The sequence below is a fragment of the Callionymus lyra genome, chromosome 2, assembly GCF_982586985.1.
Source record: "Callionymus lyra chromosome 2, fCalLyr1.hap1.1, whole genome shotgun sequence".
Classification (NCBI taxonomy): domain Eukaryota; kingdom Metazoa; phylum Chordata; class Actinopteri; order Syngnathiformes; family Callionymidae; genus Callionymus; species Callionymus lyra.
Genome location: NC_141819.1, coordinates 42,167,554 through 42,189,925, shown reverse-complemented (window position 1 = coordinate 42,189,925; position 22,372 = coordinate 42,167,554). Strand labels below are relative to the sequence as shown.

General features: G+C 38.9%; 1 protein-coding gene across 2 annotated transcripts in view; it reads left to right on the top strand.

Moving 5' to 3' along the window:
* The window catches only part of sbno2b (strawberry notch homolog 2b), a 40,666-nt gene extending 21,710 nt beyond the window's left edge, over positions 1 to 18,956 (top strand). For both annotated transcript variants that reach the window (XM_087785368.1, XM_087785369.1), the window contains 28 exons: positions 2,680 to 2,856; positions 4,426 to 4,512; positions 4,817 to 4,925; positions 5,014 to 5,174; positions 5,249 to 5,382; positions 5,504 to 5,594; positions 5,660 to 5,803; positions 6,152 to 6,269; positions 6,333 to 6,438; positions 6,584 to 6,737; positions 6,818 to 6,994; positions 7,103 to 7,200; positions 7,923 to 8,005; positions 8,224 to 8,406; positions 9,362 to 9,483; positions 9,548 to 9,679; positions 9,748 to 9,883; positions 10,416 to 10,528; positions 11,364 to 11,435; positions 11,520 to 11,628; positions 11,690 to 11,761; positions 12,085 to 12,228; positions 12,307 to 12,401; positions 12,528 to 12,620; positions 12,682 to 12,813; positions 13,353 to 13,429; positions 13,527 to 13,717; positions 15,567 to 18,956. In XM_087785368.1, coding sequence (XP_087641494.1) covers positions 2,680 to 2,856; positions 4,426 to 4,512; positions 4,817 to 4,925; positions 5,014 to 5,174; positions 5,249 to 5,382; positions 5,504 to 5,594; positions 5,660 to 5,803; positions 6,152 to 6,269; positions 6,333 to 6,438; positions 6,584 to 6,737; positions 6,818 to 6,994; positions 7,103 to 7,200; positions 7,923 to 8,005; positions 8,224 to 8,406; positions 9,362 to 9,483; positions 9,548 to 9,679; positions 9,748 to 9,883; positions 10,416 to 10,528; positions 11,364 to 11,435; positions 11,520 to 11,628; positions 11,690 to 11,761; positions 12,085 to 12,228; positions 12,307 to 12,401; positions 12,528 to 12,620; positions 12,682 to 12,813; positions 13,353 to 13,429; positions 13,527 to 13,717; positions 15,567 to 16,708 — 4,452 coding nt within the window. In that variant the 3' untranslated portion in view covers positions 16,709 to 18,956. The remainder of the gene's footprint in view (positions 1 to 2,679; positions 2,857 to 4,425; positions 4,513 to 4,816; positions 4,926 to 5,013; positions 5,175 to 5,248; positions 5,383 to 5,503; positions 5,595 to 5,659; positions 5,804 to 6,151; positions 6,270 to 6,332; positions 6,439 to 6,583; positions 6,738 to 6,817; positions 6,995 to 7,102; positions 7,201 to 7,922; positions 8,006 to 8,223; positions 8,407 to 9,361; positions 9,484 to 9,547; positions 9,680 to 9,747; positions 9,884 to 10,415; positions 10,529 to 11,363; positions 11,436 to 11,519; positions 11,629 to 11,689; positions 11,762 to 12,084; positions 12,229 to 12,306; positions 12,402 to 12,527; positions 12,621 to 12,681; positions 12,814 to 13,352; positions 13,430 to 13,526; positions 13,718 to 15,566) is intronic.
* The last annotated feature ends 3,416 nt before the right edge of the window (positions 18,957 to 22,372 follow it).

The following is a 22,372-nucleotide window of genomic DNA, read 5'->3' as shown; positions in this document are numbered from 1 at the left end:
CATGTCTCCTTAAACACACATTTATATAAGAACATCAAATGATTGTGTATTGTATACATTGGACTACAGTGCTTTCAGTTACTAATTTGCAGTATTTTTTGTTAACTTCATCTTAAGATGTTTCTTAAAAGCCCTGATCGTCTCTGCAAGTTATTTATTTGTGCCAATAACCCTTGGTGTAAAATATAAACAACCAGAGCACATCATCGCCAATTTAAAACAATGTCTAATCTATGCCAATAGTGTAAAAGCAATGCATAGTAACTCTAAAATTCATCCTGAATTAATGTTTACATCTTGTTTTTTTCTGATTGGTCGGAGGGGAATCCCAGGTTCATTTAAACATGATTTCCATGGAGGCGTGGAATGGGATGCACACATCTGAGCTGAATTCAACATATATACACACACACATATATATATACACACAAAGGAAATGGGCTTGATTTCTTGGGCATGCAGAGATTCATAAATCTGAATATTTTTGTTCCCAAATCATTTTCTGAATGTGAGTGTACAGCAATTTTGGTTGGAAATGTACTCGATTCTTAGTACAGAGCCCCGGGATTCTTTGCATTCTGAAACACATGGACATTTTTGAATTCCTGTTATGGGTTATGGTAAAAAACATTTAGTCAGCAGTCTGATCTAAACGAGAGCTAGATGCTTTTAGAATTCCAAACATTTCCAGGTCTGCGATGAGAAGAGTAGTTCTATCGCTCGGTAGAGGAGCAAGATTGCCATCAGAGCAGTTTGAGTTCAACCTTATCTGTGTTTGGCAGCAGGACCCAGATTCTGAAATGGGGGATAAACTCGCTCTAGGTACAAGTCTGCTGCGGGAAATGTTCTGCTCTGCTGAACAACTGCATTAGCATGCTAGTCAATTCAGGCGTGTTTTGGTTTGTGACCTCTACAACAGTCAGAGTGAAATGACAAACATGATTAAAGTAATTATTGTGAACGTCTTTTTCACATTAAATTGTAATAATTATCTTATCAAATACTAGTCTAGCTGTGTCAAACGTCTACATTAACACCTTGGAAATGGAAACCTTTTGTCTTCCACTTTCAATCTGCCTTACAAATGTAGGAATGTGTGAACAGTGAGGGGACATTGTAGCTAAAAATAAAGAGTAGCATACATGTTTCTTGAAAGATTAATTCAGTGTAATAGTCAGACTTCTTTAATCCACTCCTGTGAAACAAATGGCCAGAACTCCACTCAGACATCTAGAGGGAAACTCTGAGAGACTGATTTTCACATTTCATGCCCCTTCATGTCCTCAGGAAACTAAACACTCGCATGCACACAAGCTTGGGAGAAAATGAAAGAGTTGAAGATCAATCACAGACCGTCAAGCTCAGATAAGATGTTCTTTCTTAGAGGAGGCCCTCTTCCCAACAAGCATCAACTTCCAGGCCATTTTTTCGGATATTTGAACTACGAAATATAAACGCGTCAGTAAACCCAGCGTCATTCACTCATGATCATTTCAATTATTTCCCCTTACGTCTATGAAGCATCTATAATACATGTGTCATATTTTTAGAGCGCTTTTCTAGAACGGGGTCACAAAGCGCTTAAACAATACCCAATAAAATATATACTTACAAGGTCAAGACACCACCGATACAAACACAGGAGTCTTAGAGAATCAAGGAAAAGCCTGCACGAATAAAAAGGTCTTAAGATGTTTTTTGAAAGAGTCAGTATACTCCCTCAAGCGCAGAGAAAGGAAGATCGAAGTTCCAAAGTTTAGGAGCAACAGCCTGGATGGATTTCTCTCCTCTGGTCCTGATCCGTGTGCACGGAACCATCAGCAGATTCTGATCCACTGACCTAAGAGCCCGAGCTGGGGTGTAAGGCTGGATCAGATCACTGATGTAGGGAGGAGCCTGACCATGAATAGATCTGAAAGTAAGAACCAGCATTTTAAATTGATCCTGAAAGAAAACTGGAAGCTAGTGAAGAGATTTCAAGGATCAGAGAAATGAGAGTTCTACTAGAGCCGGTCAGAATTCTCACTGCAGAGTTCTATATCAACTGCAGGCGAGACAGTTCCTTCTTAAAACATGAAAACAAACGCATGGATTATAATCCCCAGATCATGCTCTCTCAACATTGAGATATTTCTAATTTTAAGAGGTGTACAACTCAATCACACTGGGAGAAATCTATTCAAAATCTCAGTTACGGGCAGATCCAATTCTGATGTCCCTTCAACCTAATTTTTACTGTATCTGAAAGTCTGTACAATTGTTGACATGGATATGTACGTCTATCGATCAGTTCCTCATCATTCATCTTTATAGGTCACCAAAACATAAACCTATTTTAATTTATCCAAGGTTTTGACACTTTTGAAATGGCTAAATGTTGATGTACAGACTCAAAAGTTGTGAATTAAAATTGTGAAAAAAAAGTGATTCACAAGATTTAAGATATTACCTCCCTCCTGGACACACAAATAATATGGACAACATGGAATAACTATATATGCAAAATGGTTTCAAATTAAATATATTGATACATTGCCACCAAAGTTATAGGTTTTTTTATAGTCCGTTTTTCATTGTTTTATTAGGATGAAATCTGTGTGTGATAAGAGTTTGTCATATATTGGTCAACTGTGAAGGAGTGCCACCAGGTTAATATTATGATTGTTCCCATCTCTCCAGGACCTCTCCTGCATTGATGACCTCTCCACCAACTCCCTGTTCTCGTCACCGGCTGACTCACTGTCAGAGTATGCTGATGCCCAGTCTTTTATCAGCACAAACACCCTGGACACGGTGCCCACCCTGTGGGACATCAACACTAGTGCCACCAACACACCAGCACAGAGCCAGCTGGAGGTCAGTTATTGTTTATCCACATGTGTTGATAACAGCTAACCAGATACTGAAGATTCTGTTTTAAACATTTTAATCATTATCGTTACTCAACAACTGTGGTGTTTGAAAATGTCATGTTAACATTTGTCCCAGACTTTTCAGTTATTTTTTGCAAAACAAATCGTACAGAGCCATCTTTATAAATACTCAACACACAATAGTTGAGTGACAAGATGTACTCCTTCAGCTTTGAACCATACTGCAGTGGTTTGATTCTTTTTTGCTTAAAACAAAGTGTATTCAAGTAATCAAACATTGGGGTGTGTTGGCAAGAATTAGAAGATATGATACATATCACGATACAGGGTCTACAATACGATGCAATACTGTAAAAATAGTATATGGAGTCTTTTAAAAATGTAATTACAGGAAAGCTGTCAAGCACAGTCTGTTACATGCTTAACATCAGTTTACTGTATTTAAACATGGGGATCTATATTTGTATTCCATGAGATGAAATGAGAGCAAAAATCAATTGAACTTTTGTATTTTCAATAAACGATACTGACCTGTCAAATACCAATACAGTACGTTACGCCAACAAAAATGGTTCAAAATGGGGAACCGGGAGTACTCAATAGTGGCACCAAATAACAGGCACAAGATCACCCAAAAATACAGAGGGTGGTGCACATCACTTACCTAGTGTTTCTAGACAGCAAGTTAGCTACGTGCATAGTGATGCCCATGGATGTCTGCACTTTTCATCTGCTCCTATGTGCAAAAATGGAAAACAAGTTAAACATAAACTCAAACATTGATGATGCAAGTAGGACAAACAGAAAAAAACAAACAAATGAGCAGTTAATCAGACCAAAGTACCAAATATTCTGCCAAACAAATACCACAGAGCTCAATCATGACGAGCTCCAGCCAGAGAGAGAGAGCACTGAAGACCAGCAGTCTTTATGGAGGTGACCAGGTGACATGATTGTGGGGGCGATCGGATGATGAACTTCAGGTGTGCCACTCTGAACCTGTCAGCCATCAGAGGCAAGATGGAAACAAACCCCAAACAAAACAAAGGCCCTCTAAGAACAATAGCAACTAAATAAACCTGTACACGTAACAAGTATCATTAAAAAAAGTGTGATATTTAAGAGCACATCCCTAATCACACATGTGTAACACCACTGCAATCACAAGTTTAGTAGTTTAAATGGGGACTAACCTCTGTGCTGTTTTACTCTTTGAGCTGCCTTCATGGAATTATGGTGGATGCTTTCGTTAAAATCTTTGCGATATGAATCTAGGTGTATTCGTCTCGGTCCTTCTGAATTCTTTTGATGTTTCTTCATTCTGCCCTCATTTCATCTATTATGGTGTCGCCTTATCTTCTTTTGGTTTCTGCTGTCACTGGCTTCTCGGAAATGGACAACAAACGGCAACTTGTTGAAGTGCAGAGTCATCACTGGAATGCCTATCATGCTCTCAATGTCCTTGATGTCTAGGGTTTTTTTTGTCTGATTTCCATTTTCATTTAGCTGTGTCTTCATTTCAGTTTTCTTTTGTTTGTTTTTTTTCCGACAGTTGAAAGGGAGCAACAGATTTCATGGCTTGGCCAGTTTGGATGATATTACTGCTATAATCAACAAACCACCTTTAGGAGGATTCCAGGTAGCCACTTCTGACCTATTTAGTGTGAATTTAGGCCAAAAAAAACAATGATGATCAATTGATCTTTTTAAAAATGTCTTTATTTATTGTAAAAACTACTTAAAAAGTAAAAAATAAAATAAAGAATAGCTGTAAACATTAATTCTAATTAGAAGTGCAATTTCAGTGCTTTTTCAAAAGTAACAACAACAACATGCTCACTAATGAATAAGCTTAGTCATACACATTTTTGTTTTAACCTCTCATTACCTCATATTTCACAAGTTTGAAATCATTAAAAGTTGCATATCTTTGTTGCGATCAGCCTCCGAAAATCAAGCAACCACCACCAGAGGAGGAGGAGGAAGCTGAGGAGGAGGAGCCAGAGGAACTAGGACATGTAGATACATACGCAGAGTACCGGCCATCTAAATGTATGCTTAACTTAAAACCAACATTATTTATTACATCTGTGTCTATCATAATCTCAACATTTTGTTTTCTTTATTTGACTCTTTCCAGCAACAATAGGAATTTCTCATCCGGACATAGTTGTAGAGACCAACACGCTGTCCAGCGTCCCTCCTCCTGACATCACTTACACTCTGTCCATCCCCGAGTCAACGATTAGCAGGGGTTTTCTGTCCGCCCTCCAGCTAGAGGCAATCATCTACGCCTGCCAGGTTCAGATATTCTTTCAAGACACACCAGTTGTTGGTTTTTACCGAAAGCTCTAATGTATTTTCCTAATCCTCAGCAACACGAGGTGATCCTTCAAAACAACCAGAGGGCAGGCTTCCTGATTGGAGACGGAGCAGGAGTTGGAAAGGGGCGCACCGTGTCAGGGATAATCCTGGAAAATTACCTGAAGGGAAGGAAAAAGTCACTATGGTAAGGCTTTGTGTCAAATGTTAATTGTGATGATAGAACTTTTTTTTTTTAGCATTTTTGTGGTGAGAGATTGATAACGTCATTGTTTGAATTTAATCACTTCTCCCACTTTCTGCCTCAGGTTCAGCATATCCAACGACCTTAAATTTGATGCAGAGAGAGATCTCAAAGATATAGATGCCCTGACTATTCCTGTCCACGCCTTAAATAAGGTGAGACCATAAACCTGGGCAACAAATTAATGAACGTCAATATAAATATTTGGTGTCCCTTGCAGATTAAGTATGGAGACACAGCTACCTCAGAAGGAGTGCTCTTTGCGACTTACTCTGCCCTTATTGGAGAGAGTCAGGCAGGCGGGCAGCACCGGACAAGAATCAAGCAGATCCTGGACTGGTGCAAGCCTGATTTTGACGGAGTCGTATCCTTCCATTTAGAAATGTCTCCAGCTTTGACATTTGTTTGTCTTTGCAGGTCTCTCATTTATTATTATTATTATTTTTCCTGCGGACAAGTTTAATGTTAGCGTTACTTTCACGGGCAGCAAAAATGAATTTCAACACAACAATTAGTATTGATTATTAAATGTATCATGTAGAATACGTGTAAAAAAAAAAACTTTTATGAATGAATGATTAGTTTTATTTTGGTTATAATATAAAATACTTAAATTAAGTGCAATCTATTGGCAATCAATTATAACCATACATATTATAAGTCTGAATTTATTTATCCTGTTCCATTTTCCTTGACCACATTTCTCTGTTAGATTATTTTTGATGAATGCCACAAAGCCAAGAATGCTACATCAACAAAGATGGGGAAGGCAGTGCTTGATCTACAAAACAAGCTGCCACGGGCCAGGGTGGTATACGCCAGTGCCACGGGTAAGAGTGAAACGATCATACACACAAGGCGGAGGACTGTAGTTTATTTTTCTCTTGATCCAGGTGCTTCTGAGCCAAAGAACATGATATATATGAGCCGCCTGGGGATATGGGGTGAGGGAACGCCCTTCAGAGCCTTCGATGACTTCCTGCATGCCATTGAAAAAAGGTTCGTCAGTCAACATTTTGCAGAAATTCCATCTCTCTCAAGCTTCTATCTCAAGCTGCTCAGGAATTCCCTGCAATCAAGTTGCAGATCCTGCTGGTCAAACCATGATTGGAACTGTGAAATATTCATGCACTTTTCAACGCAGAGGTGTCGGGGCCATGGAGATTGTTGCCATGGATATGAAAGTGAGCGGGATGTACATCGCCCGGCAGTTGAGCTTCTCAGGTGTGTCGTTCCGCATTGAGGAAATTGGTCTGGACAGCGACTTCAAACTGGTGTATAATAAAGCGGCCAGGCTGGTAAACATCAGTATTTCATTCAGAGCAGCTTTCTATCTACATGGAATTATTGGTTCTTGACATCTGGAGTTTATTTTCAGTGGGCAGAGGCGCTCCAAGTCTTCATGCACGCAGCCGACGAGCTCGGCCTGGAGAGCAGGAAGTCACTTTGGGGGCAGTTCTGGTCGTCTCACCAGCGTTTTTTCAAATACCTCTGTATTGCTGCCAAGGTCCGCTGCCTAGTGGAGCTGGCCCAGAAAGAGCTGCAGGCTGGAAAGGTCAGAATCATAAACCACACTGTTATCAAGGAAATTTTGTAATCCTTTTTCATTGGTCAAAACTTGCTTTTTATGTCTAAACTTGCACCGTTTTTTTCCCCCCCATAGTGCATCGTCATTGGCCTGCAGTCCACAGGCGAGTCCCGTACCAGAGAGGTCCTGGACGAGAATGATGGTCATCTTGATAGATTTGTTTCAGCAGCAGAGTGAGTGAATATTTTAATGACACAGATAACTGAGAGACGTTCATTGAAGTCAGTCAGCCATCATGTCATCATCAAGTCATATCACTCATTTTCAAACCAAAAGTTCTGTCAACTCAAATCTGGCCTTAATGTATTGTTATTTTATGAGGTTTCAATTGTGATTCTGCATTCACTGATATCCACACAGAGATGTTGGCATTTTTGGTTTAAACAGTTCCTATTACTTTAAAGCTTTAACAGAAAAAAACAAACACTTGCAAGTTTTTTTATTATTCTTTTATGGATACATTACAGACTCGATATTACTGTGTTTTATTTAGCTAAAAATGTTTAAAAAATGATGTAGTTAATAATACAGTGGCCCCTTGCCATATTGCAGTTCAGCTTCCACGGTCTTGCTTTTTCATGGATGTTTAAGCACCTGGTACTGGTATGTTTAACCACCTTGTATTTTAATATATTGTATCAAGCTGCAGTTAACAGTTATCGACTGCTGTGATTAGTTGGCTAGGTGGCAAAGTGTCATGGTTGTGGTTCTGAGAGTGTTTTTAAGACCTCGAATGAAATGGTGAAATTGTCACTACTTTTTTTTTTGTTTAATGTTATGGAGGAGGATTTTAAGAAAGTAACCCCTGGGGTAAATAAAAAATGTTACACCAGCTTAATCACCTTATTTTGAACATGTTTTCACTTCTAAATATTTCTTCTCGTCTTTCAATAAGGGGTGTGTTCCAGTCACTTGTGACCAAACATTTCCCTTCAGAGAAACAAAGAAGAGAAAAAGCTCCAGGAAATAAGAGAAAACGTAAGTGATTAGTCATAAATTGTCCCTGTGTGAGTGTGAAATGAATGTCATGCACTTATTTATGGATTTGTAAAGCCAGTGATCATCATTTTCCGGCGTTTACCCTGACATACCTCTTGTTTTGGTGTGTTACTACATATACTTTATGGCTCATGGACTGTATTGTGCTGTCACAGTATAGTGCTGTGGTTTACCCTCATATGTTTGTGTTCATGAAGGCAAGCCAAGAGGTCGGCACCCGAAGGTACCCAAGCACACTGTGGACAGCGGCGGTGTCATAAACATTAGTGATGACAGCAGCAGCGACTCGGACGGCATGGACACTGACTCAAACTCTTCACCGGACTCCTTACTGGACAATGACGATGTCATCTTTGTGAACCATACAAGTTCTCAGACAGGTAAGAGCTGCTCTGGTAGGCGACTGTGCAATATTTAAAAATCTTAAACACTGGCTTTTATGTATGATCTATATCTGTTCATGGGCCTCCTATGATCTTTTGAAGACTTGAAAATATGTGCAACTCATTTTGTGATTCCACTAGTTCATGTCTCTGTATCAGTAATTTGTACTCGGTCTTTTGCAGATGACTTGCTTTCTTTGAAAATAATGAAAAGCATAAACCAACCACAAGTTAGAATACTAGTATATATTTTTCAAAGTGTTTATAGTTAAGTCGTTTTTGGGTTTTCTTCTTGTTGCATTGATGAATTGAAATTTCCTCATTGAACTTGTCCAGTATACATTTAAGGATGTGTCAAAAACAAATTGACAGGCTGCCAAGTCATTTTATGTTTCCCTGCCTGGTTGTTGTTTCAAAATCAACATAGATTAATGTTTATGTCGGTATGGTGACCTATAAAAATGTCAGATAAGATGAGGGACAAAGATGATGTAGGTCTCCAAACGAGTACAACTGGAATGTGTTAGCTAAAGTAGAACAAATACAGAGATAACTAAGATGGACGCTCAAAGAATGAAAAGGCAATATAAAAATCTGTTAATCACTTGTACTTCCTGTTAAGAAAGGTTTAGTTCATATACATTTGGTCCAGCCTGTGACTGAGACTGCTAAAAGATTTTGGCCCCTTGTGTGATTGTTTGAAACCCCTCTTCTAGATGGAAAGGCCATTAGTTGGATCTAGTTGATCATTACTTTCATATCTCAAATATGAGAAACTATGTATTTGCTGTCTGTTGTCTGTTGGATGACTTTGTGGTTTAGACCATCAACCTGCAACAAAAATGTATTTTTATATTTTATTACATTCATTTTAATTATGCAAGATCGTTCTCCCCTGTAAGAATAGTTCAGCAGTTCGTCTGATGAGGATTTTGTTCTGTTTCATTTCCAGTCAGGGTAGAGGAGCTGAAGCAGGATCTCCTCAACAAAATATCTGTGCTGGGAAAAGAACTACCTCTGAACACCTTAGATGAACTGATAGACAAATTTGGAGGGCCGGACAAAGTCTCAGAGGTTTGTGATTTATTTAATTTTACTTTAATTTGACGTAACCGTGAAATGTTCTCTGGACATACAGATGACCGGTCGCAAAGGTCGAGTTGTGCGCCGTCTTGATGGGAGCGTCCGCTACGAGTCACGGGCAGAGCAGGGTCTTACCATCGATCACATCAACATTAAAGAGAAGGATCGCTTCATGTGTGGAGAGAAGGTGAAGCTCAAGCCGTGTCTTTTATTACACATGAGCAGCAGTAATCATGGCACATGTTTCTCTTGCAGTTGGTCGCCATCATCTCAGAAGCAGCCAGCTCTGGTATCTCGCTTCAGGCAGACAAGCGGATCAAGAACCAGAGACGGAGAGTCCACATGACTTTAGAACTGCCCTGGAGTGCAGACAGAGCCATTCAGCAGTTTGGTACGATACTAAAGACAAAGGGAAACCACAATTGCTTTTTTGTCATGTCTTCCCCACATTTTATAGGCGTTTGATTGTTTCACTTAAATCTTGTTCTTTCGATCAATTCTTAACATTTTGCACATTCATACACTTTGTAATATATTTATATGCATGTCTAAATTTTTTCACACATAAATCTATGTTATTTTGTTTATTTGTTATTGCTGTTAAGTAATGCTGTCTTTAACTATGTCCTCTGGTCATTTATATAATCATTTTGCTTGACAATATTTTATGTAGGAGATTATTTTATATAACCATGATGTTATTAAAGACAGTAATATAAAATGGGAAATAAATGATGCTTTAAAGCAAGAATACTAGAAAAAACATTGTTTGTTGCAGCCTCACAGTGATGTCATGACTTCAAAATATAATATTAATATAAATGGTCGAAATGTAAATTTCTCCTACATTTTATGATCAAATAGGCTTCATTTTTAGGCTTTGTATTTAACAATATTACATTGCTTCCTTTTTATTGTTTCAGGTCGAACCCACCGATCCAATCAGGTGACAGCACCAGAATATATCTTCCTTATATCAGAGTTAGCTGGAGAAAGACGCTTTGCCTCCATTGTGGCCAAAAGACTGGAGAGTCTGGTAAATATCAGTTTCTTGTGTTTACACTTTTCTACACCTTATCATATTCCTCTGCTTCCTCTACAAGAACTTAAAAAATGTCTGGTGAAATATTACTTTACCTCTTTCTGTTAACCTCTTTATTTTTACATTTGAATTTAAGTCATTCTCCATAGGAAGTCAATCTTGACAGCTAATCAGTACATTTCAACAAAGTTATTCCAAAACTCTCTTTTCATTTAAATATTTACATTATATAATATTTTAAAAAGACGTTGTTTTTCTGAAGATATATGTGTGTATCATCTGAACATGTCACAACACTAGATTTGACTTTACTTTAAGTTGATTTGAAGGCTGATATATTCTTTTATAACAGTTAAAAGGTTATTTGGAGGAAATAATAAGTCAAAATTTCAACAAAAGATGTCCATGCTACAACATTAATGTAATTGATGTTTGTTAGTTGCTTTCAATTATTTTACATTGATGACTTTTTTACATGGAATACATCTTTTATTTACCAGTTCATTCTTTGAGCCAATGTTAAGGAGTCATTGACTATGACTTATCACAGCAGAGTGGGCGTGGTTTTTGTCAACAAGAGTTAAACTGCAGAAAATTAAGTGTTCTCAGTGGGCTCGCCTTAAACACATTTTCTAATGTAAAATATTTAAATTAAAGGAGAGTTTTGTGCAAACAGACACATACTGATGAGTACAATAGAGGTCCAATATATATTTAAGTGGCACTTAAATCAACACATTAGTTGACAAATATATTACAATTGACTTGCTTAATGTTTAGTTTGCACTGTTTGAAAACTTGATTTCCAAATTGTATTTGCAACCCTCAGGGTGCGCTAACCCACGGTGACAGAAGAGCCACTGAAACCAGAGACTTGAGCAAGTACAATTTTGAGAACAAGGTGAGCCAATTTATCAAAGAAATCAGGCCGGGAATGTCTCACCCACTGACGTCAACACCAACACGTGTTCCCTCTATCTTGCAGTACGGTACTAAAGCTCTAGATAAAATCACCAAAGCAATCCTGGGCTATATAGAGAACAAAGTTCCTCCACCGAAAGGTTACCCAGGAGGAGACGCCATGTTTTTCAGAGGTGAGATCATGTGAAACGATGAACATGTGGACACATTGTAATTTTCTTTTTTGCATTTAAGAAATGAAGCACGGAATGATGGACGTAGGAATCTTCTGTAGGGAACCTCGTTTTGGTGTCAACACTGAAAAAGGTATGCAGGAGAACTAAAAATACATACATGTAAATTGCATGTATATATTCATTACCCATTTACAGTTTTCCCAACCTTTTTAAGTCACAACATGTTTTTGTTTTTTTCACTTTTTTTAAATAATTGACTTAAAGGGGACACACTCTGAATGTGATGAGTGTCTTCCCACTAAATAAATAAATTACAAAAAATATTGTTTTATTTGATCTTAAGCTCTACATAAACATTCTTTTTTCTTAGTCATGCATACATGGTTTAAATGTTGAATGAGTCTTATGTAAAGATGCATCCAGAGTTAACTTAATTGTGTTGTTTTTATCTAGACTGCAGCATCACAAAATTCTTGAACCGCATCCTGGGACTGGAGGTCCACAAGCAGAACTTTCTCTTCCAGTATTTCACCGACAACTTCGACTACCTTATCGAGAAGGACAAGAAGGAAGGGAAATACGACATGGGAATCCTGGGTACAAATGCTTACCTGTGCTGAGATCTTCTTTTGATGTTTCTGTTCTCATCTGGTTTTTGCAAATATGCTTTGTCAGATCTCGCCCCGGGCAACGATGAGATCTATGAGGAACGGCAAGAGACGTTTTTGACAGCTGGAAATCCCCAGGATGGTCAGGTTGTTCTTTACAAAGTAAGTTTTATGTTGAGCTTGTTTTGATGGTTCTGTTAGCTTAGAAAAAAATGTACGTCAGTAATCTTTACCTCTTAGACATCGTTATGTGAATCATGTGAATAATTCTTGTTCCTTCCTTCACAGATCAGCGTGGACAGAGGGATGACTTGGGACGAGGCTTGCAATAAGGCATCAAACCTCAGTGGCACTGAAGAAGGATTCTACTTGTCCCAGAAGGTAAGTTAAAGTGATAAATGATTCAAACGATAGCCAGTGACACGTCCATTCTCGCCCACAGCTGCGAGGAAACAATCCATGCGTACTGCTGGCTGAACAAGGAAGAGGCAAAAACTTTATCGTTTACAAGCCAAACATTGGCAAGCAAACGCACCCGGAGAGCCTGGACAACCTTCAGCAACGCTATAGAAAGGTGATGAAATATGTCATACCTTTTTTCTTTTTTAATTTAGTTTCAAGGTGACAAAGAAATATCAGACCAACACCCGCTGCTGGCCCAAAAATCAATAATTACTATAATAACAATAATAAAATTAATTAATTAATTGAAACTCAGAAATGGGCACAAGTAAACATGCAACATAGTTGTTTTACTTTTAAATACGTTTTTAATAAATATTTTGGACTTTTCAGTTTCAGTTTTGCTATCTTTATTTCCTCCATATTTTTGAAATGTGATTTCCTGACTGATTTCCTAATCAAATTCCCAATTATTTTAATTTCCCAATAATTATTTAATGCTGTGTTTTTTGACTAATTTCTTGAGCATTTCTAGTAATTTTTTAGTTTTATCTGCCCTTCCCCCTTTCTTCTGCACCACCACTTGATTCTGCTGACCTCTTGTGGACATGTAAATTAATTTCATAACATGTTAAGATGATTAATTTTAAACCTGGCAGTTTGTTTCATTAATTATAAAGTTTGTTCATATATATAAATTCTTGGTTCCAGGTGACTGCAGATGAAGCCAGGGACATCTGGGAGAACCAGTTCAACTTCTCCTTCTCAAAGTGCAGCCATGCAAACTGGTAACAAGTTCCTCCAACTCTGTAGATCCAGTTACATAAGCGTGTATTGTGACTGATGCTCCAGGCAAACACACACAATGTACCTTCCTCTGCTCAGGAATGGGAAGTGCAAGAAGATCGAGGAAGGCCAGGAGTGTCTGCAGGGAATGCGCCTCCGTCAGTACCACATGTTGTGCGGCGCTTTGCTGCGTGTTTGGAAACGTGTGTCAGATGTGGTGTCGGAAATAACCGGATCAAGCATCCTGCAGATCGTCAGACTTAAGACAAAGCAGCACAACAAGCAAGTCGGTGAGTGAAGATGGATTTCTAAGTTGAACTTTCTTATTACATTTTTTTTCAATTGCTTAAGCACAATTTCGAATAGAGGGCCTGGTTATTCAAACACTACACACAATTAGCACAATCATAAACACAATTAGCAGAACACCTTACATCCTTTGCAAAATCAAACACTAAACTACTTTATAAAAAATATATTTTGTTACCATATGAAATGGCACACACTGAACCAGTAAATATTGCTGTGCTTAACCTAAAACACACATAATTACTACTCGGTTATTTAACAGTTAAGTACACAGAGAAAGTGAAAATATAAAAAACAAAAAATTAGCCAAACGCAAAACAAGACCAATGCTGAAGAGTGATGAAAATAAGTCAACATTTCAACAAAAGATGTCCATTCTACAACAGCACTGTGCATTACACCAAAAACAAAGAATACACACCAAATCCCCCAAAAAATCCTTACTTGTTGCATTGTGGTAGAAGATGGATACACAAACACATGGACACACACATATATTATACAAGTTTGTTTTGCAATTGACTGTGTGCAGTCATTTGCAAAAGGTGTGAAGCTGACATTGTGCTTATAGTTGTGTTAATCTGGTCCAGAGTTTTGTTCCTTGGATGAAAGGTTTTTATAATCGTGTACCACTTTTGATTTTATTGTTTTATGCAATCCAAAAAACTGTAAACCAATATTTTGTCGTAATGGAGACTTCGGCTAATTTGAGTCGAGTTTTTCTTCCTCCATGACAATCTAAATACCGGTAATGCAGGGTGTGCACACAATTATTTACAATACAATAATAACAATAATTATATCCATGGAACATTCTTCAGATAAAAATAGCATATTTAAATGTCACTACTATGATTCTGACAAACTGTACTTCTTTAGTTGAGTATGTCAACAGAATAATAAATGGTTGAATTGTAAATTCAAAATGTGATGTTGAAATTCCAACAATGACCTTTTTTTATTTTCTTGAGTAAATTTTTTTTAATTGTAGTCTTTTGACTTTTGAAAAATGTTGCTTTAACAGTGCTACCAGACAATGCCGTAGCTAATTGACACGCAACTCACGTGGATTGGCTGAAATTTTAGATTGAATTAAAAAAAAACAACCTTTTTTTTTAAATTACAAAGGGAATTGAAATATCTGTAAAACACATTAAATAATTTTCAGAAAAAAACATCAAAATTCAATCATTCAAAAGAAAACTAATTCAGCATTTCAATATAGAAATGATTGAATTTAATTATTTAATTTCCTTTCATTAAAAAATTCAGTTTAAGACAAAGTTTTAAACATTTTAAATCAAATTTTACCATTTAATATTCTGATGGCACTGATATGTTACCGTACATTAAAGAGCAGCCCAAAAAAAACTGTTGAAAATGGAAAACATCCAGGATGTTCCAATATAGAGCTTGTGTTTTATTCTTCTTTTTTTTTTCACTCTACTTGTTTTGTGGGTAAACGTTCAAATTTTTCAACTTTCATGTCAAGTGTGACATGCATATGATACTTTGGGCCTCTTCTTTCAAAGCAAAGGACAGTAATAATCAATTGAACAGAAATGATATCGTTTATTTTGTCTTTCTGGGCCACCGGGTAACAATGCGTCACGGCTCATCCTGTCCCGGTGGTGGTGGACCACTGCTGTAATGCCTGAACTTGACTGCAGTTTGCTTATCTTGAACACTGACATCTTTATATGTCACCATATCAACATGAAAAATAATCAATTGCCTGTTACACGCACATGTGGTACTCCATCTATTAGTACAACCTTCGGATCATCTGTACAAAGGTCAACATGAAGCATTTTTGTCTCTGTCTTCCAGGCATCAAGATCCCAGAGAACTGTGTGGCCCGCGTGCGAGGAGAGCTGATCCGGATGGACGAGGAAGTAAAGAGGCGACGCAAGGAGAAGGAGAAGCTGGCTCTGGAGCAGCGGATGGCTGAGGAGCGCATGCGGAAGATGGATCAGGTCAACAAGCATCTCCTGGCCAACCTGTTTAGCCAGAAGCCAGTCCTGACTCAGTCACTAGCCCAGTCACTCGCCCAGAACCAGATACTTAAACAGACACTGAACGAAAACTCTCTGCAAAGAACTTCCACGCTCGGTCAGCTGCAAACCATGCAGGCAGCGCGTGGGCTGCCTAACTCGCCGCTCCGCACGCACAGCCGGACCTTAGCGCCGTTACAAAGAACCATGCAGAGAACTCACAACAGCTGGTCCAACAACTCGGGCACGGCCAATGCGGGCCCCTTGCCCAGTGTTGCCAGCCTTAGCCCAGGTTTGTCCCAGTTCTACCCTTCCTTCTCCTCCTCCTCCCCCTTCGCACATCCAAAGACCCAAACACTGCCGCTCCACCAGAACAAACCTGGCGTGTCCTCCAAGAACCCCCTGGAGGACATCCTGGACCTCACCATGAGCTCCCCGTCCCCCTCCCCGGACAGCACGGAGGGCGGCCTGAGTCTGGAGGTTCTGCCGGGTCACTCGTCGGGGTACAGGGATGACTTCAACTCGGAGACTCTGATGTCCCAGAACGCTTCGCAGCAGCAGCTTCTTTTGCCACAGCAGAACCACATGTTGTCTAACAACCACCAGGACCTGCTGGACTTGCTGGACCTGCCACTGTCCCCGCAGATGTCCACCCAGAAGACCAGCCCACCATCATCCTCCTCCACATCCTCCTCGTCCTCCTCAGTGTCCCACGTGTCCACCGGCCTGCTGTCCACCTCCACACTCCTCCCGTCCTCCGCCGCCTCCCCCCTCTTCCCAAACACCTCCTCCTCTTCTTCGCTCTTCTCCAGCTCCTCCCCCGACTTCCCTTCCAACTATCTCCTCCCCCAGCAGGACTCTCTGTCACTAGCCAACGGCCACTGCAGCGGTGTCACTCTGGACGTGCGCGAGGCCCTCAACAGCATCTTACAAGGACCGGACCGCAAGTCCGTCATTCACTATCGACAGCCGGAGTGACAGTCTCCACCCACCTTTTTCTTCCCCCTCAGGGCCTATAGTCACATCACTGCCTCCCCCTCCACCTCCCCCACATGTGAGATTTCTTCTCCTTCTCAACCAAAGTATGTCCTCCACAGTCCAGGCAGCTGTCATTTTTAAAAGAAACATAAGAAGAAGAAATCTGCTGCTGGTCCTAAAAGCCTTTGAGCAAACGTCTCTTCTTCAGTCCAAGAGTGACAGAAAAGGTGTTGAACTGAAGAAACATCTTTAGCAGAAAAAGCCATAAAATGCCTCACATCCTCGACATGCTCCCCCTTGTGTCTCTCCCTGTAGAACACTAGTGCGAGGATGAAGGGATGAAGGAGGGACAGCAGCCGCCGCGGCTCTCAGTGCCTTCGGAGAAACTATAAATGCAGTCTTTAAAAAGTCCATGTAGCCTGATGTATAGATTTATATTCCTGGGTGTTGCTTTTATTTAAAACGTAACAGTATATTTGTATTTAACTTTCATGGTTTTATCTGTTTTATCCTGGTGAAAAGGTCTACGTCGTTTTTTAAACTCTCGGTTTGGTCGTCCGTTTCTCAGGAAAGTCTTGAGCAAGTCGTGAGGTTTTGTGTGCGATCGCGTGTCAGGTTGACCAATATGACCGTGCGTGTGTGTTTTATGTCATTATTAGTGCATATCGAGGCTTTTCCATGTTTTTACATTTTTAATTTCCTGAGATCTACAGAAAGATTTTAAAGTGGCGACGCGTCCTGAGCAACGGCAATAATAATCGTAGCATCTCCGCTTTTGTCGCACCTGAATTAAGGTTGACACAAGTTTGGTCTCATGTCCCGACAAGGGTCTCCATGTTTGTTGTTCTTCAAATCTATATTATTTATATTAAAGGGATACTCAAGGTTTTTAGATACGTTGATCCTGCTTAGTATAGTTAATGTTTGTTCAGAGAGGTTTGTAGTTTTTCCAGATGATTCTAAGTCAAATTCTTTAATGAACTTGCCACCAAATAAGATTGTTGTGCTATTGTGTACTGCTCCACACTGTTGTGTACTGCTGCACACTGTTGTGTACTGCTGCACACGGTTGTGTAATGTTGTGCAGCATCTGATTCTGCGTCACTTCAGTCCTCTCAAATCTGCCCATGGCAAGTTAGAAAACTGCTGCAGCTTTAGATTGAAGAGATACCAAAGCATTCCATGGATACTCGCACACAAACACACACGCACTACACCAACACAGAATAAAATGCACAACAAATATGAAAGTCTCACACAGCGCTCCAGCACAGAAAAAGGTACACACTATAAAACATAAGCAATCACACACAAAAACACAAGACTTTACAAAAGCAAGACACACAAAATAAACTCTGTCATCAGTCAAAACAGAAGCAAAAACACACACACAAACATCAGCTGGGTCAACACAAAAACAAAAAAAAATACGGATAAACACACACTATGCCAAAACAGGAGCAAAGAGAAACACAAACGTACACCAAGTCAACAGAGACATTCAGACTCACAGTTATACACCATGTCATAACAGAAACACAGACACACACATGTTACTGGCTCCAACCGTGTCAGAAGTGTTAAAGATCTCAGGAAGATGCAAGGAAGTAGAAATAGGTTTCCCCTGGAAGTTGAGTTGCTTTTGGTGTCTGGTGCTGTCTTTTGTTGAGAAAATGGTGTTGAAGTGTTTATAATGTTTGTCTTCTTAAGCCCCACCCCCTCCCTCGACCCTGATCAGACACATTCCAGGACAGCAGTCGGCTCACGATTCAATTCAAAGCTTTATTCACCAGGAGGATTTTATCCACCCTTTCGTTTTTTTTGTTGTTTTTCTTTGCACTAAGAATGGCATAATCAAGTTACTGTTGTGTTGTGGGTTATGATTGTGTATTATTGTGTTTACTGTAACCATCTTCTCTCACCGTTTCTTTCCTATTATATAAATCACCCAAAATAATTTATTGCTAACATAAAAAAGAAACAAAAAACATGCTACTGATTGTACGTATTTTTAAACAAAGGCTATTTTTTCTGTACAAAAAAACAAACAAAAAAAGGAAACTGTGTTAAGCACTTTTATTCTGGGTTGTGCTTTTGTTTTCTATATATTTATAATTTAGATCCAAGTGTATATATTGTAAAATGTGTGCCTTTCTTAAAAAAACGTTTTTTCTACACGTTAAAGGAAGGACTCCATGAAACTGCAATCTTAACTTTTTAAACGAATAAAAACTTGACGATTGCTGAAGCTGTGTTTTGTTTATCGATGCAGGAAAGCTACAACAGATGGTGCTGGAAGTAGGATGATGGTCGAGGCGATGCTCTTTGACTGAATACTTCTGGACAGTGTTAATCTGTTGTTTTGATGATTCACAATGATAAAAAAAAACTTTTCTTTATAATTAATTTGAATAATTTAGTGTCATACTTGTCTGTAGTATATTTAAAAATATTTTGTTGTATATCTTTTTTTGCTGTTTTTTCAATATTTCCATTTCCTTTATATCTATTTATTTAAGCGTATTAGCCTATTATATTTATTGGTAGATGTTAAGAATAAAAACCAATAACTTTAAATAAATGTTTTTTTTCTTGTTTGACTGTTTTTATTGCAGTACTTTAAATAACGATCAGTAAAGATTTTACAGAACTAAAGTACTTTATTTTTTTGCAAGATTCTGTTCATTATTATTTTACTTTTTGTGGAGGGGTTCTCCTACATTTTGGTATAACTTTCAGAAAAGAAAATGGTCACGTCACCATCTCTGCTGCCTGGAGCTAAGGTGCAATGTCACGCCCCCCAGCGGAGAAAAAGGTAAGCGACCTTGGACTAATTTTATTCATCTCATTTTATCCAATTTAATTTACATTATATTCGCACAACGCGACTAAAAGAAAATCCTGTTGATTTTAACATCACTGGCAGTAAAAGTTTTCCGATTCTGAAAACCTGGAAAAAAAGCGAAAACAATTGAAACAGAAAATGTAAAAACACACAAATAAAGTCCATAAATGGGTAAGGGACTAATTCACTCTATGAAATGAGCAATTAAAAATATTAAAAACCATAAACAATTGTTGCATTTCTCAGACTTATTTTAAATATAAATATAATATTATATATATATTGATACTTTTTTTTCTCTTTTTCCCTTTTGTTTCAGCTGTAATATAAAGTGAATAAGCTGAATGCCTCACTTGCTTACATGGCTAGTTGACATCATTCTGAAGAAATTTACCAGCTAATAACTCTATCTTCATTAAGTTAGTAAGTATATTATATTAAATTACAATCTGTATTGTGTAAATCTTTAAAAAAAAAAAAAGGATTGATTGTTTCAAATTCTTACTGTTGACCTTTTTAACAAATTAGCGCATTAATCGCCTCTGTTATAGCATTAAATAAAGGATGGATTTATATCAAAACACACTTCGTCTTAATGAAAAGGAGAATTTTAATAAAGATGTTTTGGCTGAGGTCGTATAAATTTTAATAACCTTTTCTAAAAAGTTGAATTGTTTCGGTTCAAATTATGCTGAATGTGCACTTCTATCCATAATATACTGTGAAATACAAGTGCAAAAAATATATAAACTATTTTCTGAAACAAATTTACAAATTCTGAAAAGAAATGTAAAAACCACTATTTGCAAATTCGAAATTTGAGCGCCATTTAAAACACTATTTGTCCACTAGATGGTGCTATACATCCGAGAGCTCATGAGACATTCGTCGTAGTTAACGTGTGAGGGTGTCAGCAGTGGCCAGTAGTCTTGACTATTAATGTGAAACAAATGAACAACAGCAGTCGGTTTAAGATTTTGTATTCGTGTTCGAAAAGCAAAATCCTCCACATATTGTGTCGTGCGTGGATCCACCAATGAGCTGCAAAGACATTTCCCAGAGACAAATGAGCAACTAGATCTTTTCTCACCTTCAGGGCTTCTGTCTATGTTTGTGTTCATGGTCTGAACTGTTCTGGTTAATCTTAGTCTCTCTGTGACTAAATTGAGATAAATATCATATTTTAAACGTGCCACTTCTCTCCCTCCCTGACGGAGTCCAGACTTGGTCATGTGACAAATGACAGGTCTGTGGATCCTGTTTGGTTCTGGATCATGTCAGTGAGAGTCCCAGAGCACATGAAGACTCTCTGAGCTGTGATCGTGGAGCAGAAGGAAAAGAGATCAATGTTACAAGTCCCGGTCGTCCCGAGTCTTGTCAGCAGATAATAAAGTCATTGTGAGAGTTAACGTGCCTGAAATCAAATGAATGAAAATGAGACGATTAGTTACTTGTTTCCTCCTCCACTGCGTTATACAGAAAAAGCAAGTGGATTTATTGCACTCCATACATAACTCACAATTCAAAACAATTACATATTTTCATTAATATCAATAATAATATTTCACTAATATTCCACAGTATTTTAAAATGTAAATGAAACAAAATAAATATCACCTTTGTGACTGCACACTGGGGCATTACACACTCCCTGACAAGAAAAATGGAAAATGGCTCCTGACATTTACCAAACCCAACACTTCAAAATATACACAAAAGAAGTGCATAAACAGACTTGAAAAACTTCCTCTAACCCTACACTAGGCGTAAGTTCTGAACGTAAGGCATATGAGTGGGGTAAGTGAACATTTGATGAGGTTGTGAAAAGTGGTAAACTGGGGCATACGTGGGATGTGGGAACTTTAAGTGCATTGACACCAGTGTGTGGTTGGAATGAAGGTTCATCTAACTCCCGGTGAGTGAAAATAGTGGTGTGATTATCAGTGGTGGGGGTCCGATTTGGCAAAGGAGAAGCACTTTGTTCCTGTTCCCTTTCCACTTCAACAGCCTCAGCCTCTTCTGGTGAGTATTGCACCCCCACTCCATCCTCAACCTTGTTGGGCTCTTCCATCTCATTCTCAGATGTCTCCACCCTCACTTCTTTTCTTCCCGGTTCCTTGTGACCAATACTTGGTCTTGAATTCCTGGTTACTATCCTGTCCACAGGTTTCTTGTCAACAGGTCATTCCGCTGACGCACTCTCAGCCAGTACTGATGGGGGGGTTTTCCTCTCCATCAGAGTCTGTTTCACTCGTCCGATGTTGCCTCAGTTGCTGGAGGTAAGTCGGCTGGCAAGTCATTGACGACATGCAACAGGTTTCAATGAAGGACATGTGTCGTGGATGCATCAGTCTCTGAAACGACTTTGTACACAGGGTTGTCCTGTATCTGTTCTTTCGCAACAAAGTCAGTCTTTTTCCAGTAAGCTCTTAGCTTTCAAGGACCACCTCTCTCTCCCAAATTCCGTACCAGGACCCTGTCACCTGGTTTCAAGATGACACCTTGTGTGTGCTGATCATTATATCGTTTTCCTCTGACACTGGACTGTTTGGAGTTTTCTGAAGCGACGCGATAAGCTTGAGTCATGGCTTCGGCCCATCTCTCTGCATAGCCTCTGCTAGTCTGAGCTTCCTCCTTGTCATTCAGTCTGAACAACATAACCACTGGCAAACGCGGATTATGGCCATACAACAAAAAGAATAGTGAATATCCAGTCGACTCATGTTGCGTGCAGTTGTATGCCTTGTCTATCTGTGGGAGCGATTCCCTCCACCGGTCCTTCTTATCCTCCGTCAGGATTCTCAGCATCTGCAGTAAAG